The 16,448-nt window shown below is 40.9% G+C and overlaps 1 protein-coding gene across 2 annotated transcripts in view; it reads left to right on the top strand.

Moving 5' to 3' along the window:
- The window catches only part of CDH13 (cadherin 13), a 1,022,481-nt gene that overhangs the window by 216,205 nt on the left and 789,828 nt on the right, over positions 1–16,448 (top strand). For both annotated transcript variants that reach the window (XM_027619214.2, XM_027619213.1), the window contains exon 2: positions 4,798–4,909. In XM_027619214.2, coding sequence (XP_027475015.1) covers positions 4,798–4,909 — 112 coding nt within the window. The remainder of the gene's footprint in view (positions 1–4,797; positions 4,910–16,448) is intronic.

Raw genomic sequence — 16,448 nt, 5'->3', positions numbered from 1 at the left:
ACAGGGACAGCCCAGAGGGGTGCACTCTTCATAACATGATAATTTAACTTTTATGATAAACTGCTATGGCTAAGCTAACCGAATCTGCTGGCCACATCCATCCCATATGCTGCCAGTTGGCACCCTGCGGTCTGGGACAGAAAAAACATTTTTCTGGAAGCAAATTCCAAAGTTGGCTATGTTCATGAATCACTACCTGTCAGGATAAACATAAACCCTTTCTTTTTAAAAAAGAAAGCTCGGAACAGCAACAAAGAAATGGAAGCTAAAAAAAGAAGCCGGTATAAAAAGTGTGATGTAAGGCTTTGCTATCAGTGTGTACGTTTAGGGCAGTGGCTCTTACGCAGAGGATGGAGCTCTGAGCTACCATTTTAAAGGATGCTTGGCGCAGTACAACTCAGCTCACAACAGGCACTGATGTTTTCCATTGTGCGCCTGACCCCAAGATGCAACCTCCCCACGGACCTTCTACCTGACTCAGGCCCCTGCTGTTTCCCTTTGAATATTTCTGAGCACAGTCTATACACTGACCAGTTTTATAGTAGCAAAAAAAGTAATATTTTGATATTTGTCAATGTCTACCCTGGGGAATATAATATCAGTGAATCACGTATATCGGTTTAAACGTAATATATAGAAACAATGATAAGAATAATAGCAAACATTTATTGAGGAACTACTATGTGCCCGGTACGACATAAGGCTCTTTACAACAATTAACTCATTTAATCCTCATAGTAGCTTTAAGATACTATTATTGTTCCAATTTACATCTGAGGAAACTGAGACACAGAAGGTTACTTGCCCAAGGTTGCAGCTGGTAAATGGCAGCTAATAAACTGGGATTCATACAGAACCAATGTGGCTCTGTCCTGTGCTTATAGTTTGTCTGAACATGAATCTGCTTTCATAAGCAGGCTGATTGTAATTTTCAAATAATAGAAATCCTTCGGTGATCATAAAATTTGATCACTGCTGAGCTTTCAAAGGTGTATCGGTTGCCTGTTGTTTATGAGGTGCAAGCTAATGCATAAATGAACAAAAAAACCATATAGGAAGGCCATTATTTCTAAGGCATTAAAGATAAATTCAGAATGTTGTTCATAGCATATATTTTGGAAATGCTAAAGAGGGTTTGGAGAAAAGTATGTCCAGGTGGCATATTTCTAAGAGTGACATCTGATGATTTTGGAGAAGGGGCTTAACCTAGTTTTGGAGTAATGTCCAAATACTCGCTTTTAAACCAAAGAGGGAGCCTTCTTCATATTCTTCCACCAAACTCAGTATGATTGAAATTGGAGAGTGGGTATCCATGACAAGTTCATGCACAGATACTACTTAAATTCTGCTAAAAATTCAAGGGGCGATAGCGGTTAAGTAATATATTCTACCACTACTGCCCAGGCAGACGTTCAGCTTTTGGGAAGCCCTAAATTAGTCTGGATTGTTTTTTAAATGCAATTTTCTACTTTTGAAATCTGCTACATGAAACCCAGACAGACACAAAGGAACTTACGTGAAAGCAAAAAAGTGTGTTGGCGAAAAGGACAAGTCTATGTTCCTTTCCATTTATCCGGCTAATTCTGACCCATCTTTGAGATCAAAGCAGAAATGTCCCTTCTGTGGGTTTGCTTTCCCTGATCCCCCTAGATGAAGTTAAACTCCCTGTCCCTGGCTTTTACATGCTCTCAAAGACACAGTTTCCTCTCAAGTGAAAATTCTAGTTACTTAATTGAATTATGATTTGTTAATGCCTGTCACCTTTTCGAGTCCACATTAACGGTTAACACTTGCTGACCACTTACCCTGTGCGACACTATTCTAGTTGTTTATTTCTTTAAATTTTAATTTTTTTTTGAGAAAAAGAGAGTACTGGAGTGAGCTAGCAGGGAGGGTTAGATGCTTCACTGACTGAGCCACCCAGGCACCCCTATTGTAGTTGTTGTTTTAGATGCACCATCCACTGAATCCATATTTCTCCTCTCAATGCACATCTTATTCTCCACATTTCCATTACTCTCAGTCAGTAAAGGACAGTGCCAAGATTTGAACCTCCGGAGTTCGTGCTTCTAATTACTGGCTTATTATGCTTCTATATAAGCTCCAGAACAGCACCTAGCAAAGTGTTTGCTGAATCCCAGGAGATTAATAAGGTTGGGGGAATGAGTGAATGAATGAATGCAGGGAGGACAGACTAGTTCTTCCTTGGCTAAGTCACATGTTGCCCAGGAGAGTGCTGCATGCTTTTCTCTTATAAGTTTGGTGGATAGAGGGACCCAACAATTTACAAATAAAATCTGAGCCTCTGGGAGTCCTCTCATCACTTCCAACCTCCCTGATGGTCAGCTGTTGGAAAATGTTTATTTTTCCTTTATGACTCCAGAGGATTCCTGAATAGAGCCTGCCAAGAAATCAGGACAGAGATGGAGCTGCAGAGAGACAAGAACAGGGGCTCCACTCAACCAACCTCTCAACCAGTTCTGGATTCTTATGCTCAGGATCGCCAGAGAAATGGCGTCTCCTTAGTTCCTAGGGGCTGACTGGTTTACTGGTCTGGGGCTGAGGGCAGAATTAGCTGATTAGAAGGTTGAGGTATAATTGTAGGCTCAGGGTACCTGGAGGCCACCTTTGACCATTTACTGTTTAACTGAATTAGCGTTGGCCAGTTGTAGATTTTCTGCTTGCAAAATTGCCTGCAAATTATTCTGAGTCCTGAATCTGCATTCTGTGTGTGTGCCACTTGGGATGTCAGCATTATGATTGCCTTGGAAGCAATCTAACCAGAGCCTGCTCTGGAGGAAAGGGAAAGTTTCACAAGCAGAACTCCACGATAGGGAACTATAATATCCTAACCCCTTTGATTTTTGAAAGATGATGTCGGTCAGGGTGATGACTTGCCCATTTCAATTTCTCTGATATTCCTCAGTCCAGCCATACCATGAACCTCCAAAAGATTAATTCTCGCTCTCATTCCTTGGGGTTCACTGCATTTCAATGGGCTGGTATTTAGAGAGAAGCCCTGGTTCCCTGGCTTCCAACCTTTTGTGCCCTCTTGTGAATTTGCTGGTGGGGATAATAATGAGTTTTCTTCAACAGCTTGTGGACAGTGGTTAAGAGTTTGCATCCTAGTATCAAAATTTGGTTTCCCAAGAAGCAGGCATTCAATCGAGGATGTGAGTGCAAATAGTTTTATTTGGAGGATGGTGTCAGAAAATACCAACAAGACATGAGGAAATGAGCCGGGAAAGGAAAGGCAGTGAACGGAAGGTGAGTTATCAAGCCAGATGCCACTGTGGGCACCTGGAGTTGAAAGCCACATGGAAAAAGGGAGACAGAACACTTGCCTGTGAGATGTCTCTCCTGAGGGGTGAGAGAGCTGGGGTATTTGTGCACCGATTCTCACCAGTGAGAATATGAATTTCCAAACACTCTCTGCTGGCACCATGCTCTGTTAAAACAGCCTTCCCCAGGTTTCAGAGAAACAACTCAGGCAAAAAAAAATGTAAAATCCTGCCCCATGACATGGAAAGCCTAAGAGGTGTGGGAGGAGCTCTCACAGTGATCCAAATCAGAGGACACTTGAGCCTGGATTCAGATCCTGGCCCCACCCATCCTAGCTGCGCAATCGTGGGCCAACGTGTTAGCTTCTCTAGGATGTGAGGCCCCTTGTCTGTAAAATGTATCCTATAAAATATTAAATACATCATAGGCTGTGATAGAGATTAAAGGAGATGATGCATATAACAAACTTAGCATAGTGCTCACCATGTAGTAAAGGTTGAAAAATGTTAGCAGTTACATGTTAAGTATTATGGAGCGTCTTCTCTGTGTCCATATATACAGTAGGTGCTTGGTATCAAAGTCGGAGAAAAAGAGGTAACTCCTATCTTTACAAGGCCTGTAGTCTTTGCCTAGTAAACCCCTGGCTATTTCTTACCATACTAAATTATCTCTTGTCCAAGAGTGTGTCACATACTTTCATATTCCAAAACATATAGCCTAGATTTTTGACTCCGGAATGAAGCACTCCAAGGATTTGCAAAGACAAAGCTGAGCTTTTGGAAGCAATTATAAAGTTTAGGTTTTTCTAGTAGCCAAACTTACCAGAGTAAAAACAAAGTGGTGCAATTGACTTTAATAACATATCTATTTAGTCCAGTCTGTAAAATATTATCGTTTCAACATGTAATCCATATACAAATTATTAAATTAGGTATTTTACATTATTTTTCTTTTTGGTACTCAGTCTTCAAAATCCAACATATATTTTATACTGACAGTTTCAGCCCAGCTACATTTCACGTGCTTGGTAGCAGAGTGTGGCTCATGGCCACCATATTGGATTGTGAAGGTCTAGTGGGCCCTGAATTCCTTTGGGAAATAATTTCCAATGGAATATTCTGCTTTCCTCCTCATTATATATGGCACTGCTCCTTTTCATCTATGACAGTGAAGTTGGTTTTAGCTCGGGCATCATATGAAATTGACTGTTTTTGTCATGAAATTTCACACATAGAAACCATGGTGAGATTCTTAGCAGGTGTAAAAATCTGACAAAGTTATTTCTTTAACAGCAACTTGATGGAAACTACAGCAGCTGTTCCCATTTGCGTGTTTTCCAAATCTCATTGCCAAAGCGAATTGTTGGCAGCCACAGGAGAAGTATCAACTTACCTCTTCATTTGGGAAATGAAATTAAAACCTCAGCTCATTTCTAAAAGTCACAGATTTGGTAGAAGTTAGTAGGGCAAACACATAAGCCGCTGTTAAAATATTGATGGCTTTGGTTTTTCTCAGGTGCTGCTGCTAACATCTGCAGAAGATTTGGACTGCACGCCTGGATTTCAGCAGAAAGTGTTCCATATCAATCAGCCAGCTCAGTTCATCGAGGACCAGGCGATTCTAAACTGTAAGCAACATCACTTGATGATTCTTTGGGCCTGTTCTCATATTTGAATTCACCAGTGTCTAAGAATGTGTCTCAGGATGTGGCATTCCCTGAGCTAAGTGTTTTCTGATCATTTCTCTTATGTCACTGCTTGACCCAGGGTGGAAGCTCTTGAATTAGAGCCTTGTCGACTCAGAGGTGAATAAAGTGGTTGTGTATCTCTTTTGAGTATTTTATCATTGGTGAGCATTTCCTCACTGGTCCCAGAAAAGGAGACCGCCAGCCTCCAACGTGAGTACTACTCTGTGCAAAGGAAATTAAATCAATTTCCCCTGGGTAGTTCCCTGAGAGCAAAACCAATGCCTTCCCAAGGATTGATGTTTTACTCGGATTCCTTGTGCATAGTGTTAGATGAAAATAGTGGTGAGAGCAGGATGTTGGCTTCTGGGAATTTTTAGTCATAGGAATTCAAAACTCCTTTTCTGAAGGCTAATAAGAGGGTCTTCAGAAAGATTCAAAACCTCTACTGGCTATTTTGTGGAGTAAACTCAAATCCCCCCAAATTCTAATTAAAATATGCTCCCCTCAGATCTGTGGTTATAATCTCTTCCTATTTTTAATGCCAGTATCATATTGTTTTATCTTTATGAGGGCATGGAGTGCATTGCTAAATGCATAGCAAGCATAGTTTTAGCACAATAGAATCTAAAATTGATGGTAGACAAATAACCATTTAATTGTAAGCTCTTGAGCACCATTCTTTAACATTTGGGAATGCAGAATATGAAAACAGTGGTTTAATTTGGTCAGATGCTCCCAGGTCCCTTTAGGGAAGATAATTGTGCATTTGCCCTTATGGTCTCAGGCTTGCCTTCCACGCTAACCACGTTCCTTCATTCCTTGCTCTATGGCTGGTGTGTTTAAAGAAAAGGAAAATAAGACAAAACAAAACAAAATAAAACCAGCCTGCTTGATTGGATTGTTCTTTGAGGTTGGAACACATTTGAAGAGTTGAAAGGAACACAGTAATAAAGATGCAATGCCCCAAGGTGAAGTCCATGAACATCTTGATCCAATTATACCAATGGAATCATTTCGGCAATTAGAGTCTGCAATGACAAGGTGCAGAACTGTCACAATAAGTGAATTCCAATGTGTGATTTCATGTTAATTTGATCCCTGAGTGTGACTCCTGGGTCAGGCCATCAGGAACCCTTATTTGTCTTTTGATTCTTCTATTTATCAGAATCAATATTTTCAAAGGGAACTTTAAGAGAACCATTTTTTTCTGGCTCGCCTGCCCTCTCATCTGTTTGTCTCATTTCTTCTCTTCTCCTTCTCTCTCTTTCTGTCTCCCTTTTCTTTTCTTTCTTTCTTCCTTCCTTCCTTCCTTTCTTTCTTTCTTTCTTTTTTCTTTCTTCTTTTTTTTTTTTTTTTGGCAAGCGGTTATCCCAAACAGCATCTATATTAACATGGGTGGAAATGTGAAGCCACCCTGAGTATGGAAATTAATAGAGTTGGTATGCAAAGCAGGCCCATAAATGTGATTGCTTCTGTAATCTTCACGACACCAAACAGCTTTTAATTCACCGCTGAGAAGCTGGAAACAATCATACTTTGGGGGATCTTTTTAATTTAAACTAGACCATACTGTATATTCCAATATCACAGTTTTGTGTGTGTCTGTGTTTTTTTTTTTTTTAATCCCCTAAGTAATTAAGTGGGTTATGGTTGTTTGTTCTGTGTAAGCTAGTAAATGCTAAATGGAACTGGGTTGATTATCAATGATAGCACGTTCAGGAAAAGGCAGTGATATGGGAATTGAGGGTATTTAAAATTTTAGATATGAATTTGTATGTAAATTGTTGGATCAGCAAAATCTGACTAGCCCCCTCTCAGTGAAACTGTAGGTTCATATGTATTACTAGGGTAAAAAATACAAAGAGTACATCTGGTCTGATGCTTTTGAGTTAATCTCAAAGCAACGAACATGGGTTGTTATGAGTTAGACCCTGCGAATAAGGTTAATTGTGCCTAAATGCAGAAGACAGTTTCCATAGCCTTGAGAATGCCTATTGAATATTGTTTGGGAAAATCTGGATTTCCGGAAGAAATAGCAATGTATTGCTCTATTCCAGAGGAAAGGAAAAGCCCCGAGTATTGAGTATGGATGAACCTTCCCCCCAGGCAATGAACATTCCCCCTACTCTCTCCCTCCCTCTCCTTCTTCCCCTTTCTTTCTCCATTTCTTTCATGCATTTCCGTAGGGTTCAACACAAGACCCTTCTTTTTTTCTCCTTTTTCCTTTATTTTTTTTTATTTTACTAACATATAATGTATTATTTGTTTCAGGGGTACAGGTCTGTGATTCATCAGTCTTACACAATTCACTGCTCTCACCAAAGCCCATACCCTCCCCAATGTCCATCACCCAGCCACCCCATCCCTCCCACCCCCTCCCCTCCAGCAACCCTCAGTTTGTTTGCTGAGATTAAGAGTCTCTTATGGTTTGTCTCCCTCTCTGGTTTCGTCTTGTTTCATTTTTCCCTCCCTTCCCCTATGATCCTCTGTCTTGTTTCTCAAAATTCTCATATCAGTGAGATCATATGATACTTGTCTTTCTCTGATTGACTTATTTCACTTAGCATAATACCCTCTACTTCCATCCACTTCATTGCAGATGGCAAGATTTGGGGTTTTTTTGATGGCTGCATAATATTCCATTGTGTATATATACCACATCTTTTTTTTATTATTTTTTAAAAATTTTTTATTGTTATGTTAATCACCATACATTACATCATTAGTTTTTGATGTAGTGTTCCATGATTCATTGTTTGTGCATAACACCCAGTGCTCTACGTAGAATGTGCCCTCTTGGATACCCATCACCAGGCTAACCCATCCCCCCACCCCCCTCCCCTGTAGAACCCTCAGTTTGTTTTTCAGAGTCCATCGTCTCTCATGGTTCGTCTCCCCCTCCAACTTACTCCCCTTCATTCTTCCCCTCCTGCTATCTTCTTCTTCTTTTTTTTTTTCTTAACATATATTGCATTGTTTGTTTCAGAGGTACAGATCCGTGATTCAACTGTCTTGCACAATTCACAGCGCTCACCATAGCACATACCCTCCCCAATGTCTATCACCCAGCCACCCCATCCCTCCCAGCCCCCACCACTCCAGCAACCCTCAGTTTGTTTCCTGAGATTAAGAATTCCTCATATCAGTGAGGTCATACGATACATGTCTTCCTCTGATTGACTTATTTCACTCAGCATAACACCCTCCAGTTCCATCCACGTCGTTGCAAATGGTAAGATCTCATTCCTTTTGATGGCTGCATAATATTCCATTGTGTATATAGACCACATCTTCTTTATCCATTCATCTGTCGATGGACATCTTGGCTCTTTTCACGGTTTGGCTATTGTGGACATTGCTGCTATAAACATTGGGGTGCACGTACCCCTTCGGATCCCTACATTTGTATCTTTGTGGTAAATACCCAGTAGAGCAATTGCTGGGTCGTAGGGTAGCTCTATTTTCAACTGTTTGAGGAACCTCCATACTGTTTTCCAGAGTGGCTGCACCAGCTTGCATTCCCACCAACAGTGTAGGAGGGTTCCCCTTTCTCTGCATCCTCGCCAACAACTGTCGTTTCCTGACTTGTTCATTTTAGCCATTCTGACTGGTGTGAGGTGGTATCTCATTGAAGTTTTGATTTGGATTTCCCTGATGCCGAGCGATGTTGAGCACTTTTTCATGTGTCTGTTGGCCATTTGGATGTCTTCTTTGCAGAAATGTCTGTTCATGAACATAAGACCCTTCTATCTCTGAAAATATGATTAACCAAGAAACCACTGAGTGGTGGGTGCTCTCAGAATGAAGGCCATATTGATACAAGGCTAATGTCTGAATGAAAATGGAGACGAGTTAAACAGAACCAGAAAGTTTGAAAATACTTAGATACTTGAGGTCGCATGCCAAGATGTGGGAAATGGTTAGGATTATTTTAGCGACATACAAGCTGATGTTTTAGGTAATAAAAGAGGTTAAAAGACACCAGGCTAGTAATATCTCTTGGACTCCGCTTATGGCATTTGTACTTTCCAGTTTTGCTTTATCTTTGCAATATTTAAGAGCTTTGGTTGCCAATCACTATAAAGTTTTGTCTTGCGGAAGGCGTAAACATAGCACAATCAGGGGATGTCTACACTTTTCACCATTCTATAAGGTTGTCTGGAAGTGTTATCTCTTTGCCTGACAGACACAGTATATCTGCTCATACCCCAGACTTATAGGCACCTAATTTGGGTTCAGCTTTTCGCAGGCTATAGAGAATGTTTATTCTGTTCATGGCTTCCTGCTCTCTCTGTTCAGACAGTAATATTTCCTCTTATCCTTTTTCATCTTTCTCCTCAATTCTCAATGACTTATCTCTTTCGAGTTTAACTGTTACTAATGGTCACCTCCACTCCTTTTCTTTCCCTAATATTTTATTCACTGTTCACTCCAACACATCTTTCCTTCAGTTGTACTAAAGCCTTTTATTTTCTTCACATCCAAATAACTCTTTATTCTCTCTCCTTTCCACTAAGTAGACTTGCTTTCGTCTTTAAAAGGCCATTTTTCAACAAGCTTCTAGGATCAAAACATGGTATTTCACTATTCTTCTAATCTAACCAGGGGAGCTCTTTCATTGTGTCTTTCATAGTGTGATGCAAAGCCCCCAACTCATGATAACTTGGACAAAAGTTTCCTGCCTTCATCTCAGTCTTGAAAAATGAGCTGGGAAGATGTGCTTATTCCCATTTTTTTATGAGAAGTGCCAGAAGAAACGGGAAGACAGCTTGGAAGGCAGAAACTCAGGAGACATCCATTCAAGGCCTTTGGACTCAGGGCAGAATCTTTGAGGAGTTTGTGGTTGGGGGTCCCTAGAGGCCTCCAACACCCAGAATTCTCTTAATGGATTAGTATTGTTGCTTCTTCTGTAACATGAAAATCATGTGATTCTGGTACCTATCATCTTGGCCCCATGAGATTTGAATAGTGATGCTGGTTATACCCTCCCAGCTGACACCTAGGCTTTAGAAGAATAAGCACCCTGGAAAACTGACCAGCCATCCAGCGGAGGTGGAAAAGGACCAGGTGATAAGCCACTGACCATCTTGTGTTTTGCAAAATTATAGAACAGACTATTCTGCCCTGGCCACATCAGCTCAAACACATCTTCCTAGCCTCATGGACAGATCTATAATCGAGTTAGCTAAGGGCATCCATACTCTTGACCCTCCAGCTTCTGTTAATGGGAGATATCTCCAACTTCCAGAGTCCAGAAAGGACACCCCATTGGCCATCTAGGCACTATTAGACCAGCACTTTTCTCCTTCTTACTGTTTATCCTTCCTGGGTTACTCTTCATAGATGCCCCCCCCCCCACCACCACACACACAGACACAGACACACAGAGAGAAATTGCTGTGCCTGAGTTCACCTAAAATACAACCTGTATAATTACACTTTTATTTTTTAATTTAAATTCAATTAACATATAGTGTATTATTAGTTTCAGAAGTAGAATTCAGCGATTCAGCAGTCTTATATAATATCCAGTGCTCATTATATCACATGCTCTCCTTAATGTCCATCACTCAGTTACCCCATCCCACCACCCCTCTCCCCTCCAGAAACCCTCAGTTTGTTTCCTATGATTAAGAATCTCTTATGGTTTGTCTCACTTTCTGATTTCATCTTGTTTTATTTTTTCCTCCCTTCCCCTATGATCCTCTGTTTTGTTTCTGAAATTCCACATATGAGTGAGATCATATGATAATTATCCTTCTCTGATTGACTTATTTTGCTTAGCATAATACCCTCTAGTTCCATCCACGTTGTTGCAAATCACAAGATTTCATTCTTTTTGATGGCTGAGTAATATTCCATTGTCTATATATACCACATCTTTATCCATTCATTGGCCGATAGACATCTGGGCTCTTTCCATAGTTTGGCTATTGTGGACATTGGTGCTATAAACATTGGGGTGAAGGTGCCCCTTCAGATCACCTCATTTGTATTTTTGGGGGAAATCCTTAGTAGTACAGTTGCTGGGTCGTAGGGTAGTTCTATTTTCAACTTCTTGTGGAACCTCCATACTGTTTTCCACAGTGGCTGCGTCAGCTTGCATTCTCACCAACAGTGTAAGAGGGTTCCCCTTTTCCACATCCTTGCCAACATCTGTCTTTTCCTGACTTATACAACCTATATAATTACACTTTTAATAACGCACTTGCACTAGTTAGAATAGGCTTGGTATCAAACAACCCCAGTGACCTACCAGAATAAAAGTTTATTTCTAATTGTTACTACTGTTATCCTTGACCTTAGGTAGGTTCAGTGTCCCTACAATGGCCATCTAATCCGGGATTGATAGAAGATAAATCATGGACATTAAAAATCTGGAGAAATGAGTGACTTTAGGATTTGAACTTCATGGACCGGTAGATTTTTTTTTTTTTTTATCTTGGATTGATGAGATTGTATTTTTAAACATTTTTCTAAGCCTGGACATGAAAAAAAAAAGCAAATAGATGAGATAGAGGGAGAATACTACCATTTACTTTGGCTAGAATTTTCTTTTAAAAGGTCATTTGGGGGCGCCTGGGTGGCTCATTCGTTAAGCGTCTGCCTTCGGCTCAGGTCATGGTCCCAGGGTCCTGGGATCGAGTCCCACAACGGGCTCCCTGCTCTGCGGGAAGCCTGCTTCTCCCTCTCCCACTCCCCCTGCTTGTGTTCCTGCTCTCGCTGTCTCTCTCTGTCAGATAAATAAATAAAATCTTAAAAAAATAAAAATAAAAAAAAATAAAAGGTCATTTGGGAAGAATAAAAATAAAAAAATAAAAGATCATTTGGCACAGAACAACAAAGGAAATAGGAATAAGGACTAATTACAACAGAGAAGGCGGTTCTTTAATTTGAGTGAATTTTCTTTTGTAAGATAATGTGCCAAATGTCCTTATTTACTTCATTTTGGTGGGAAATCACATGTCAAATGCATTAGGCTGATATTACTTTTTCTCCTATTGACTTTCCTGATACTCTTCTCAAGTTTCAGTATGTTCATTTTCTAGAGAGGCAGGGATAAGTCTTAAGAGATTTCCTTATGATGGGCTGTATGCCCATGCTGACAGCAAGAAGAGAGAGCATTTCTGGAAAATGTAAAAAGTTTGCATACCTTGGGAAGAGATGTTGGGATTTGTAAAATGCACCACGAGTGTTGATCAGTGTGACATCCATGGCCTTCATAGCTGGCATTTACTGTGCACTCTCTAAGTGTGGAGGGCCCCCTTGAACATCATAACGGGCCTTAGGGGATAAAATAATCTCGTATGCCCATTTTACCAATGAGAACACTAAGGCTGGGCTAGTCAAAGCAATTTACCCAAGGTCGTATCACTCATATTTGGCAGCATCAAGATTTGAACCCAGGATTCCAGTCCCTTGGCTCTTATCCAAAGTTCTTTAGTCTAGTGTATTGTTTTTGTTGATGTCAATGGTGACACATCAGGGAAATGTACCACTTCATTTTCCTATCTATTTTCATCAACCTGGATGAGATAGAGAAGATAGAGAACTTCTACTGCATTATATTCTTTCTGTTCACAACCAAGTTTCATTCTTCCTCTGTAATATTAAAAAAATACAGAAAAAGTACTGCTTTTTCCTTGTTTCGAATAGATCCAGTTAGTGCAAGATTGTCCATGACCTGCACTCCTGGCTTTCCACCTTCCCCATGGGTTTCTTTCACCAGGACACTGGTTGGTCACACCACCTTGACAATGACCTTGACTAGAGGTCAGATCATCCATGGAGTGCGTGGTGTTGCATTAATCATATTTGTACTTAACGTACATGAGTCATGGCTTTTGAGGGTGTTTTTAATTGACTATAAATCAAACAGGGAACTTGAAAAATGAAGGCAATTAATGAAAAGCAGTATGAGAGGTGTTTTGCATCCTAACATAGGAAATACATCGCCAGTGAATTAAATGTCAAAACAAAGGCCCTTTTGACCCTGCTGAAAAGATTTCATTTGGATGGTAATAAATGGATGAACTTTCCAACTGGCAGGTGGAGAAATGCCTGTTTCCTGAGTTTAAGCTCACTTGGGCTTTTGTTTGTCTATATTCTCTATCCTTGAACACTTCCCAAGTTCTTTTATTTTTGTTTTTGGTTTTAGTGATTTAAAAGAAATGATAATTTATTTTCCATTTTCTGATTGTACCTTGCACTACTGACTTGTATTTGCCCTCAAGTTGGGAGATTGATTAAATGATTAATGAAATGATTTAACATCACCTGTACTGCAGTCTGCATAGATCTGAATATGGTTAGAGTTTCAAGTGGTATATTTACTTAAGCTGTTGTGATATGCCAAGGAATATTACTCTGATGTCACTTAATTCACTCCATATTATGAAGGTGATTATATTTTGGGTCAGAATGTGGACTCCTATTTGCATCAATGAGGCTTTTTCCTATTTTAGAGTCCTGTAGAAATGTAATACTTTTACAAGTTTGCCCTTCCACCCCACCATCATATTTGTAACAATCTAATAATCCAGTCAATTAATATTATTCTAATCTTCAAAAATGCATATTAGCTACCTTATTTCATAAATGTAAGGTGATGTAGTAAATAACTACAGAATAAAAAGAACACAAACACATATTGGAGAGGGATAGGATGAAGTGCTTAGAGATCCTTCCATTGGGCTTGGGCGGTATGTCGTGCTTCAAAGAGTGGGAACCGTACCAAGTAGTGGAGTAAGAGGGCCTGAGAAGGTGAGGAATGTAGATGGGGCTCCTGTGGCGTTAAGTTTTATCAGCAGAATGGAAGAAATAAATAGACCAGAGAAATCACACTGTCAGCCTTTGGGCTAAATTTGCCCCACAGTTATGTCCTGTCTGGCTGCTCAGTGTGGAAGTGTTTAATGAAAAAGGTTTAATGAAAAGAATTTATTGACAACGTTGAGAATTTCACTTTTAAAAATCCCTAACTTTTAGAAGATTAAACCTCCAGAATATAGACCCCAGAGGTGGGCTGCCTGGGTTCAAATCCAAGGTTTGCCCATTATCAGCTAAGTAATTTCAGAAAGTTAGAGGAACACAAAAACTTCACTGGGCCTTCCTTAGTTCTCAGTTCCCTCACTTATAAAATGAATATGATAATGGCAGTAACCTCAATAGGTTGCTCTGAGAATTAAATGTTAATCTATGTAAAGCGTTCTGAATAGTGGCTGGTCTATGGAAAGCACTAGAATGTTAGCTGCCAGAAGTTAGTGCATCAATAATTGTAGCTGGGGCCTTCCCTGTGGCCCTCCAATCTCTACCGTCTTCCTGTCATCCGGTTGGCTTCCTCATTCATTCTGCCTGCCCCTTATAGACATCTAAATTCACTCCATGAAGTCGCCATTGCTCCTGAGACTGGTGCGTGGATCGAATGATATGTCACAAAAGACCAACCACAGGTGCTGCTTCTATCAAACCACTGCTGTTTCTGATAGTAGCTGTTCTTGGTGGCCAAGGAAGCAGAGAACAATGCTGAGAGATGGAAGGGTATGGGCTGGCTGCCATTCAAATTAGGACTTTGAAATCTATTTTCAGTGTTTTGAATAGTTAATGCAGGTAATGTGTGAAAGGGGGGCCATGTGATTAGACAGTGTGGCTAGCTTTCTAGAAGTTCAGAATAGACGAGTGAGAGGGAAGAGTGGGGAGGACTGGGGCGGGCATGGAGCCATGTGAGAAGTTCTGAGATGGGGATGGTTGGAGGTAAATCAGAGGAGAGGTCGTAGGAAAGGTGGCAGCATCATTGAGGGGCACCTATATATGAAATAAGGGTGAGAGCAGAGCCCCAGAGAAATCCAAGGGTCTAGACTAGGGAAGACATCTAGAAGTTTTCTAAAAGAGATGCATAATCACTGGAGTCTCTCCCAGCTCACTGACTTGTATGACCCCTTTACTCTCTGGACCTCTGTTTCCCCATTTGTTTAATAAGGGTATATTAGTCTCATTATACCAGAGCTGTTTGGGTTGTGATCCAAAGTAACCCAACTCCACCTGGCATTAGCAAAAACATATAAAATTATCAGCTCACATGATTGAAGTTTTTGAGGCTTGAACTAGCTTCAGGAACACCAGGGTCTAGAGGCTCTGATGATGTCATCAGGATCACCTTTCATTCCTCAGTTCTGCTTTCTGGAGTGTTGGTACCCCCTACTCTCAGAGAGCTTCCCTCCAAGAGGGTCACCAGCAGCCCCAGCCTTTTATTCTTCCAAATTCACAACCCAGAGCATCCCTTTTCCAAGTGCTCCAGCAAACCTCTCATGGCTAACAATTTTGGTCAGGTTTGGCTCTTGTGCCTATCCCTGAACCAATCACAGTGTCCCCAAGAAGATGTGGTATTTTTGTTGGCCAGGCCTGGGAAAGTGGAGATGCTGTTCCCTGAAGGAAAGGAGTGATGCAGGGCTGGCAGAAATAGAAGTCCACCGTATAGGTGTTCTGCCCTGCTGCTAAGGCCCCTTTTCAAACCAGCATTCTCTGACTGCAGGCTGTGCTCCCGTGCATACGGGTTTTTAGAACCCAGCACACACGCAAATGGAAATGTGTCTTAGGTGGCAGCGGGTGAGGACAGCCATCATGCCCGGCTTTCTCACTGGTGATGCTGGTGAGCAGATTGCCTAATTAGGACTGTCAAATTCAAAGTGATGCCATATGGCCTCACTCTTCAACCTGTTGAGTATATCTTCGCTCACACAGTTCTGTAACTGGTATAAATCTCTTTTATTTCTGTTTTTCTTCAAGAGAGGAAGAATACAGGAACATACGGATGTTACAGGAGCATCTCCTAATTTAAGATATTAGAACCACATGAATTGGGCTGCTTAATGAGTAAGGCATCAAAACAGAAAGTAGGAAAGATGAAGCATGGCTATAAATAGTTTGAGAAAGCAGAAGATCTTATTATCCTGTAACAGACCAAATCTACACCCATTCTCATTATTGTGGTGCCCTCTGTCTGTCCCTTTCATCTTAATTTTCATGAAATTTTTGTTGGCTTGAAAGCAAAAGGGCAAGACGTACAAATACTTGCCAGTCAAAATATCCCCAAGCATTTTTTTTAAAGACTTATTTATTTATTTATTTGACAGAGAGAGAGAGACAGCTAGAGAGGGAACACAAGCAGGGTGAGTGGGAGAGGGAGAAGCAGGCTCTCCGCCGAGCAGGGAGCCCGATGCGGGGCTCGATCCCAGGACCCTGGGACCATGACCTGAGCCGACAGCAGACGCTTAATCACTGAGCCACCCAGCTGCCTCTCCCCAAGCATTTTTTGGTATTTGACCAAATTCACATTCTCCTTCTGGAGACAGAAATAGAATATAGGAAAGGAAATGACATACGTGGATTCCCAACTATCCGTTTAGTTAATTATTTAAGAAACACAGAGTGGTCACCTATCTTACACCAGACCCCGCACTAAGTGCACAGGTTACAACTGAAC

Source organism: Zalophus californianus, chromosome 17 (genome assembly GCF_009762305.2).
Source record: "Zalophus californianus isolate mZalCal1 chromosome 17, mZalCal1.pri.v2, whole genome shotgun sequence".
Classification (NCBI taxonomy): Eukaryota; Metazoa; Chordata; class Mammalia; order Carnivora; family Otariidae; genus Zalophus; species Zalophus californianus.
The sequence above is the reverse complement of the archived record's forward strand: the minus strand, read 5'-3'. Positions and strand labels throughout refer to the sequence as shown.